General features: G+C 44.5%; 1 protein-coding gene across 1 annotated transcript; it reads left to right on the forward strand.

Annotated features, from left to right (window-relative positions):
- The first annotated feature begins 216 nt into the window (after positions 1-216).
- Positions 217-5,825, forward strand: LOC145394422 (uncharacterized). Its single transcript, XM_080268289.1, has 6 exons — positions 217-244; positions 1,910-2,080; positions 2,680-2,904; positions 3,059-3,168; positions 3,739-3,799; positions 5,550-5,825. Exons 1-6 carry the CDS (start codon positions 226-228, stop codon positions 5,567-5,569), a joined length of 606 nt encoding a protein of 201 aa, XP_080124415.1. The 5' UTR covers positions 217-225; the 3' UTR covers positions 5,570-5,825.
- Positions 5,826-10,267: the final 4,442 nt, after the last annotated feature.

Raw genomic sequence — 10,267 nt, forward strand, 5'->3', positions numbered from 1 at the left:
CAAGGTATACGTCAGCCCAAGAAGAACTGGCCCCTGAGGTGGCCAGACACATGTGAGGGGTGACCAGTCACCCAAGGTCACGCCTCTGGCTACGCCACAAACCCAATGGTGTTAGGGATGCTCCCACGTCTACGGGGATGTCAGGATACCTGGCAGGTAGGCACCCAGGATATATAAAGGAAGTTGGGGACGGTGCGGGTGTTAGTTACCCAACATCTCTGCAAGATGGCGCGTGCATCGACGGGTGAGTCAGTTTATCTGCTTACGTGTGGGTCTATACACGCTCCCTTCCGCCTCTCACACCTCTCTCTCACGCTTTCTCACTCTCTCGCTTCACCTCACGGCCCTGGCTTGGCCGCACTGCTGTGGTAAGTTCTGTCTGAGGTCTTGCTGTCGTTCTTAGATGCCTCCGTTCACTGCCTTGCTGCGAAATGAAAGATTGGTGCGTGTTGCTGTGTTATGCTGTCAGGGGCCGTATTTACAAGCAATCCTAACTAATTTTTACGATAAATAAGTCTCCATAAGAATTAGCCATTACGAAATCGCCTGTTTTCGTATTTTGTCACTAATATTCTGTCTTATTTGGCTGTGGCATGTATGGTGGGTGTATGAGGGAAGAAAAACGTAAATACAAGCAATCTTATACAAACTTAGGAATGTGTTTAGATATGGCCCCAGACTATAGAAGCGCTACATTCAGTTTTACGTAGCGTTACACTTGATTTCACACCATTACACTCAGTTTCACACCAGTATTCTCTGTTTCACACCACTACACTCACTTTCACACCACTGTATCCCGTCTCATAAGGCACTACAGCGAGTTTCATGCGTAGGCTATATAGTAAGATTCATGCAGTCCTAGTCCTACTTAGTTTTTCATCAACACACTCCGTTTCACATAGGGCTAAGGTAAGTTTTAAATCCACTGCATAATTATTTCACATTACCTCTTCGTTTCACAAACCACAACACTCCGTTTCACACCACTACAGTCGAGTTTCATTCCACTACATCCATAATGCAGGGCTACACCTATTTCTCTCTCTCTCTCTCTCTCTCTCTCTCTCTTCCAGGAATCATTTTTATCCCATAGGATCAATAGTAACTGCAGTCCCGCAGCGGTTGAGATTTGGACCATTTAAATAATTTCAGACAATACTTCCCGTAACACCATGGGCATTAACCATACTCCTTTCACCATAACTTGGCCCAGATTTTCGTCCTTTTGCAGCTTATTTCACGTAGCTCAGGGGTGGAAAAAGACAATGCTACGGCTCTGCATCCTTTCCATAGCACTTCATCGTGACTAGCATCATCTAGTGTTAATCCCTTGTTACAACTCAGCATTCAGGATGGAGAGATGGTTTAGGCCAAGTTAAGATGAAAGGAGCATTTAAGATGGATGAGGGTGTAATTTTAGACCAAGTTAAAGTAAACGGGGCTTAGTGGACGATGACTGCACCTACTACTACTATCGCCTTATCTTTAGGTGATAAGGAGAGGCGTGTGCACTGCATATAGGGTACGGTGCCTTATCAGTTAACATCATCACCCTCTCTGGCTTCACCGTTCCCTATTTAAAATTTTCAGTAGGTCACACTAGCACGCCTTTTCATAACACTCAGCCATATTTGATTGTCTGGGTGCCTCTCATGTGGATGACAGGTGTATATTAAAGTATTATACATTTTTTAATACAAGGTAGTCCATATATAGCGCTCCACTTCCACACTACTGGCCAGTTTGTCGTGTGTTCTGAGGACGGCTCAAAGTAATATTAGTAATGCATCATGTATTCATTTCCTACTCCCACTGCTCAGCTACGCCCATACCAGCAGACTGAGCCGTCCCCAGAACACATAAGATAGATAAAAATAGATAAACTAAACTACAATTTATCTTCCAGTGTTGTTTGCGTCACTGCTGCTGATGGTGATGGCGGGAACTGAATGCACCGAGACAAACCTGGTGCCGGAGTTTCCTCCTGGGGTGACGCTGGAGAACCACTCTCAATATAACCTGTGGATGCACGCCCTGAGGAAGCAGAATTCGCAGACGCCTCGTAGTGATGTGACAAGTGAGTACAGCAGCAGCAGCAAGAACAGTATTATTATTATTATTATTATTATTATTATTATTAACATAATCATCATCATCATTATCATGATCAACATCACCACCAACATTATTATTATTATTATTATTATTATTATTATTATTATATTATCATTATTATTATTATCATCATCATCATCATCATCATCATCATCATCACCACCACCACCACCACCACCACCACCACCACCACCACCACCACCACCACCACCACCACCACCACCACCACCATCATCATCATCATCATCATCATCATCATCATCATCATCATCATCATCATCATCATCATCATCATCACCACCACCACCACCACCACCACCACCACCACCACCACCATCATCATCATCATCATCATCATCATCATCATCTCATCATCACCATCATCAGCTTCAGAACACCAAGTAGCCTTCATTCAGTACAATTTTCTCCACGTCAGTCCCTCGCCATACTCTCCACATGACCAAACCACAGCACAGTTCTCTCCTAGCCAGTCTCTCATTCACCATTGCACATGACCAATGCATCCCAAGGTATTTTCCCAACACTCTCCTATCTCCACAGGTCCACTCACTCTCCTTGACCTCGACTATGGCCTAATGATGAACCTGGTCCCGCAAGACAGCCCCCACCCTCTCTACGCAGACACTGCACTCCGGGCAGAGTTCTTGAAGGATTATATGCTGGATGAGGCGGTAAATGCTGATGACCCTAGAATGACACAGCCAGATGGTCTCACTGTCAAGAACCTCAATGGAAAGGATATTATCTTCAAGAAAAATGCCGATGGTAAGTCCACACTCCCTGTACCACCTTACATGCCTCGCCAGAGAGGAATGAATAATGCCATAATTCTTATAACTACAGAGATGCCAGTGTGTTGTGGAGCGGTCTGAAGAAAGAAAAGACTATATTATTACTTATTTTTCTTTTCTCTCCCCAGGCAAGATCACAGCAAATGACATAGAGGTAGTCAAAGTCGAAGATCTAGGTGACGGTTTGAATTCCTACATCATTTCCCGCTTTCTCTTCGATCATCGCCAGAGAGTTCAGGTATCGTATATATAAACATTTTTTTTTTTTTATGTAAGTGTTTTTGTGCTGTTATATTGAAGATAAATTGTATATGATTTATTCTTTCCTGTTTCATTTTTGATTTTGTTTATGATTGTTTATGGTTTTATTTTGAGCTTCTCGGGGCTGTCTTTTGTTTATCTGTGAACTTCTTGTAGCACCGTTTCCTTAGCGATTTATTCAGCGTATTATAAGGTTCTCTTGTACGTTAATTCAGTCGTTTAAAAATCGGCATCGTTTGCATCAGTAACATACAAGAGCATACTGAGGTGTAATAATGCAAAATAAATCACTGAGGAAAAGATGTTACGAACCCTCCTACACCACGTACAATAAGGCCGGTATTCTCGTCGATTAAGGAAGCTCCCTAACACCGGACAGTACGTCGTAATAAACAAAATAAATCGCTTAGAAAAAGGTGTTAGGGAGCTTTCTTAACGGACGAGAATAAGGGCCAATGTTTTTATTTTCGTTTTTATTATTATTATTATTATTTTTTTTTTGATGGTGTGGAGTGTGCTTATAAGAATTTGTGTATATAATTTACAGGACGCCTTAGAGAAGCTTCGACGAGAGAGTCCTTCGCGTCCATTTGGCAGACCCTCACCAGGTGAGAGATACATGCTCTCTCTCTCTCTCTCTCTCTGGCCATTTTATTGCTGCAGACTGCTTTCCTTAACATTTCCATCTGGAAGATGTAGGTTGGGTGTAGTGGCTGTGTGTGTGTGTGTGTGTGTGTGTGTGTGTGTAATTCACCGGGTCGGTCAGAATCACTTGATGGTCGTGATCGTCAGCTTTTACCCTCCCGGAAGGGAGCTGAGAGCTCATATAGTCCGATCTAAGGGCAAGGCTGTGACCTGCACACACTCACACACCCGTCCCCTTGCTCAAGGGGGACAGTAACCACCCACTTCGTCAGTGAAACTTTTCGCAGCCTGAGCGAGGCGCGAACTCCCGTCTGCCAGATGGCAAGCGAGAACGCTACCACTGAGCCAGCGAGCGGTGTGTGTGTGTGTGTGTGTGTGTGTGTGTGTGTGTGTGTGTGTGTGTGTGTGTGTGTGTGTGTGTGCCAACAAAATCAATTAAACAGTCTTGATCCGATTTTGGCCTCATTTAGTGGACGGGTTTAGGGCCTTCCCAGAGACTGACCCATTGATTTTTTTTCTTTTTTTTAGAACAATAGGTCAAAGGTCAAGGTCACACGCCAGTATCAGTTCATAGTTTTAAAACGACTAAAGAAAAGCTTGGTGGGAGGGTTGAAGGGAAGGCAGGTATGAAGGCATTTGACTTTGAGGACATTCAGCGAAGGGACAAGTTTATGAGACAAAATCAAATGTCAGACCCCGTACAAAAAAACATTTGTAACTGGATCTGAATCGAATTTTGGAAGTGTTGATGATCAGGCAAGGATGAAGATGTATATTTGCAACATGAATTCAAAGGTCAAAGTAATAAGGCAAGGTCAACTTAGTTTTGATCTAATTTGGACCAAGCTTGGTGGAAGTTTTGAGGGTCAGGTAAGGATGGAGTAATTCGATTTTGAGAGCAATTGGTCAGATGTCAGGTTCAGAGGACAAGTGAAGTGTTGGACCCTTAGACCAAGTGCAGGAGGGGGGGGGAGGTGCTGTAGTGTGTGAGTGGTCTGCCCTTGGACCCTTAGACCAAGTGCTGGGGGGTGGGGTGCTGTAGTGTGTGAGTGGTCTGGCCTGTTGGTCTGGCTTAAGTCTTGGCTGCTGGAGAAGGGCTGAACATCCTGGTTATACAAACGTCCTTCAGCCGCTTCCTTATCCCTCGAGTGCAGGTTGGTGGGCTGCAGAAGGAGGCAGCTTCAGCCTGTACTCCACTGGGTTCACATTTCAGGTGAACCTGTGGAGTATGAGAGTGAAAGTAATTCCACGTCTTCCCATTCTGTTCACTGCATTGCATATTTCAGCTGATGTTTTTATAATGTTCTTTTGATTCTTTTATTTACCATGTAAGTAAATATCTTACTAATCCTTCTTCCATTTTACTGTATGCAACTGGCGCTGAAGAGGAACCTGATGTGTTGGCGCTGTGACCCTGAGTGGTGCATCTGTGGTGTCCACCCGGGAGCCAGATCTCCTATTATTTCCCTGCACCTCGCCGTAGGACCATGGGCTAACCCTGGTGAGGTGCTGTACACCACAGGGAGGCGCCGAATCCCTACACGATTATGTACTGTACTGTATCTGTAGGACGGCCCTACAGCAGCAACTGCTTACCTGTGGTCGACGGGTTTGCTCGACCAGACAGACCAGGATTAAGTAACAACAACAACAGCAGCAACAAGAACAACAATAAACGTTTCAGTCAAACAATGAACGTGTTAACTGTTTCAGGAATCGTGCCGCCCCAGTGAACCTCGCCGCTGAAGGCAACACACCTGGCAGCAGCAGAGCGCTGACTGAAATGGACAGGATTTCTGAATGATACTTTTGTTATTTTCTGCTTTTATAATTGGCATACCTGCTTATGGATTAGTTAACTATTTGAATCAGAATATTGGCTTAATGTTCCTACTTGCCGATGAATTGGTGTTTTGAGGGGGACCGCCGCTGGAAAAAACCGCCTGTCAAAGAGAAGATAAATGTGCTTCAAAGTAATAATATTTTGTGAATATCTTTTTCGTTTTTTTTACCTGTCTATGGATTGTTTTACTGTTTGAATGAGATTGCATTTTAAATCTCTACTGGTCTAGTGTTCTTGCCTTCGGACTAATTTGTGTGGCTTTAGGGAAGATGGCCGCTGGAGGGATACGAGTACAGACGTTTGTATAATCACGTAGCTCCACTGGCCGGGTGTATCTGAACCACCGCGTGAAGGCGTCCTCTCATAGCCCCAAACAAATCATGATGTAAAATGCACTTTACTTTAAATATAAATGAAGTTGATAGTACGGTGTCTACAACGGTGGTGCTGGAGAGGGACGCCTTCACGTGGTGACACAAATATAACTAGGTGGTGGAGGCGCCTGGTTGTACAAACGTCCCACATCTACCTCCCTGTTCCCCGAAAGAAGGAGGATGGACTGCTGCAAAAGGTAACTTCAGCCTGCAGTGTACCCGGATCACGTGCAGGTGAATCTAGTGCTGCTGTTATTGCTAGTAGCGGTATTAAAGACGGTTTGTTGGGATCTTAAGTTGTTGTTGCTTAACCCCAGGATGTTGAGCCGTGCAGACCCGTCGACCACAGGTAAGCAACTGCTGCTCTGGGGCCGTTCTACAGGTACGGTACAGTACATACACCGTGTAGGAATCCGACGTCCCCTTGTGGTAGACAGCGCCTCACCAGGGACGCAACAGGGACCTTGCTACGGCGAGGTGCGGGAAAGTATGAGGAGGTTTGACTCCTGGGTGGACAATGCAGCTGCCTCGCTCCACTCACCGCTTATAGGCTCCTCGTCAGCACCTTTGACCTTGTGTAATATGCACATGTGATATAAGTTGCAACCATGCTAATTACGTATAGTCTGTTTTCACCCGACGGCACTGGGCCACTCCCACAACTTGAATATTTAATCCTGGTTGTATGAAATGAACTGAGCCTTAGCTATGAGGTAGGAATGAGTCTCCTTGGTTACTAGTCAAATCAACTCCAATCAGACAACACGTGGCCATCACATAAACTCAAAAGGGGTTAGGGATTATTTGTTAGGCGAAAACAGACAATAGTAACCAAGGAGACTCATTCCTATCATATCCAAGGCTCACAGAATATCACGCAGCCGCCACTGAGTAGTTCTGTTGTGGGAGTAGACCAGTTGTGTCAGATGAAAACAAACAGACTATAGGAGCAAGATTCACAAGCAATAACAGAATAAAGTTGGTTATTGTAAGTAGAACAAGAGAGAAGAAGTGTGTGTGTGTGTGTGTGTGTGTGTGTGTGTGTGTGTGTGTGTGTGTACGTAAAACAATAAACCCTAATGATGTCACAAATGATAGTGTGTGTGTGTGTGTGTGTGTGTGTGTGTGTGTGTGTGTGTGTGTGTGTGTGTGTGTGTAAAACAATAAACCCTAATGATGTCACAGAAATGATAGTGTGTGTGTGTGTGTGTGTGTGTGTGTGTGTGTGTGTGTGTGTGTGTGTGTGTGTGTGTGTGTGTGTGTGTGTGTGTGTGTGTGTGTGTAACACAATAAACCCTAATGATGTCACAGAAATGATAGTGTGTGTGTGTGTGTGTGTGTGTGTGTGTGTGTGTGTGTGTGTGTGTGTGTGTGTGTGTGTGTGTGTGTGTGTGTGTGTGTGTGTGATTCTTATCCTAGGATTAACGAAAGCCTAGATTACATGCATTCTTTGTGACTCAGGAGGCTTTGTAACACCACTTCCTTAGCGATTTATTTTTGCATATTCCACCTTATCATTGCCCTTATTATTATTTATATCGTTTTAATATTGGCTACGTAACACCTCTTCCGTAGCGATTTATTTTCTGTGTAATACTCTTATCTTAACAATGTCAGTGTTCAGTGTTACGTTTGCAGCTGCTTATCACTGCCAGGCTATGACTCCCGCCCACCTGTACAGCCGAAATATTGTCTTTTTCTGACACTGAGATTTATTTATTTATTTATTTTTTATGTGAGGAAGAAGGAACCAAAGGCAAAGAGCCCGCAAAACTGTTCCTTCCAAGAGAAAAACAAAATACAAGAGAGAGCCAAATTCAAGATCCGATCATTTCGAGATGCCTGGACACACTGCGTTTGAAAGACTGGAGATCATAGGAAGCAGGAAATACAGACAGAGGGAGACAGTTCCAGAGTTGAACTGTTGCATAAATGAAGGACTGGGAGTAACGGTTAACTCTTGCATTAGAGAGTTGGACAGAAAAGGGATGAGAGTTTGCTGCTAGACGGGTGCTACGCGCCCGTCGTAGAGGTGGAGGAATGCATGCAGACAGTTCAGAGAAGCAGTGACCATTGAAGTAGCGATAGAAAAGAGATAAAGATGCAACAGTGCGGCGAAGAGACAGAGGTTGAAGGGAGTCAGTAAGAGGAGGAGAGTTAATGAGACGAAAAGCCTTTGACTCCACCCTATTGAGAAGAGCTGTATGTGGGGAGCCTCCCCACACATGAGAGTTGTACTCCACGCAGGGGCGGATAAAATCCCTTTACAGAGTCAACAATTGTGTAGGGGTAAAGAAGGAACGGAGTCGGCTTAGCACACCCAATCTCTTGGAAGCAGATTTTACAAGAGATGTAATATGATCTTTCCAAGATAAGTCCCGAGTAAATGAAACCCCAAGCATGTTCAAGGATGATGCAGGATTAAGCTGAATATTATTAAACATTAGTGGGTATACCTGTGGAAGATTTTGTCGGGTTGATAGGTGCAAAAACTGAGTTCTTTGATGCATTAAAAACAACCAGATTATTTTTACCCCAGTTAGAGATATGAGCCAAGTCAGACATTAGGTGTGCCATAGCCTTATCTCTTGTTGGTTAAAGTAACTGCTGAGATGGACTTTGCGGGAATCGAATGGAAAGGTGAAGGGTGGAGTCATCAGCGTATGAGTGGATAGGGTTAGATGTACAGCTTAGAAGGTCATTGATGAATAAAAGGAAGAGAGTTGGTGATAGGACAGAGCCCTGAGGAACATCACTGTTAATAGATCTAGGAGAAGAACGATGGCCGTCTACAACAGCGGCTATAGAACGACCGGAAAGGAAGCTAGAGATGAAGGCACAGATAGAAGGATAGAAACCGTAAGAGGGCATTTGGAAATTAAAGATTTATGCCAGACTCGATCGAAAGCCTTTGAGATGTCAAGTGTAATGGCAAAGCTTTCGCCAAAGTGCCGAAAGAAGGATGACCAGGAGTCTGAAAGGTAGGTGAGAAGATCGGCTGTGGAGCGTCCCTGACGGAATCCATACTGACGATCAGAAAGAAGGTTGTGATAGGAAAGATGCTTTAAAATTTTTCTATTGAGAATTGACTCGAAAACTTTTGAGATACAGGATGTTAAAGCAATTGGACGATAGTTAGAGGGTTGGGAATGGTCACCCTTCTTTGGGACTGGCTGAATGAGAGCAAACTTCCAGCAAGAAGGAAAGGTACAAGTTGACAGACAAAGGCGAAAGAGTTTGCCTAGGCAGGGTGTAAGCACAGAAGCACAGTTCTTGAGAACAACAGGAGGGACTCCATCAGGCCCATATGCCTTATTAGTGTTGAGGCCTGTGATGGCAGAAAATACATCAGCTGAAGAAATTTTAATGTCAGCCATGAGGAAGTCAGAAGGGGGAAGTGATGGAGGAACAGCACCGGAATCGTCTAACGTGGTTTTGGAGGAGAAAGTCTGAACGAGGAGATCTGCTTTATCAGTAGAATAAATAGCTACAGAACCATCAGAGTAGAAAAGAGGAGGGAAGGATGATGAGTTAAAGTTGTTAGAAAGGTTTTTGGCAAGGTGCCAGAAGGAGCGAGAAGAATTCGAGTTAGAGAGTTGAGAGCATTTAGTACGGATCAAATTATTTTTAGCAGAGTGAAGAACAGACTTAGCACGATTCCGGGCAGAAACGTATAAAAGATGTGATTCAGGGGTGGGTTGGCTCCGGTACCTTTTATAGGCCCTCTCCTTGTTGAGGACAGCATTAGAACAAGCGTGAGTAAACCAAGGCTTTCTTGCATTAGTCAAAGGATATGAGAAAGGAATGTATGCTTCCATGCCCGAGAGAATAACCTCCGTAATGCGCAAGGCACACCCAGATGGCTCCTGGCCATGGAAGCAATAATCATTCCAGGGAAAATCAAAGAAGTACTGCCTGAGGGCCTCCCAATCCGCAGCTCCAAAGTACCACAGACGACGTTTCTTTGGAGGGTCCGCAGGCCATACCGGAGCGATAGGACAGGTTAAGGTGATAAGGTTGTGATCGGAGGAGCCCAACGGAGAGAAAAGATTAACAGTGTAAGCAGAAGGATTAGTTGTAAGGAAGAGGTCAAGTATGTTGGAGCTCTCTCGAAGGCGGTCAGCGATAGGGGTAGGGTGCTGTTGTTGTTGCATAACTTTGGTCTGTCTGGCCGAGCAGACCCGTCGACAACAAGTAAGTAACTGCTTCTGTGG

Source organism: Coenobita brevimanus, chromosome 27, assembly GCF_032717465.1.
Source record: "Coenobita brevimanus isolate Jiangsu-jjx chromosome 27, ASM3271746v2, whole genome shotgun sequence".
NCBI lineage: Eukaryota > Metazoa > Arthropoda > Malacostraca > Decapoda > Coenobitidae > Coenobita > Coenobita brevimanus.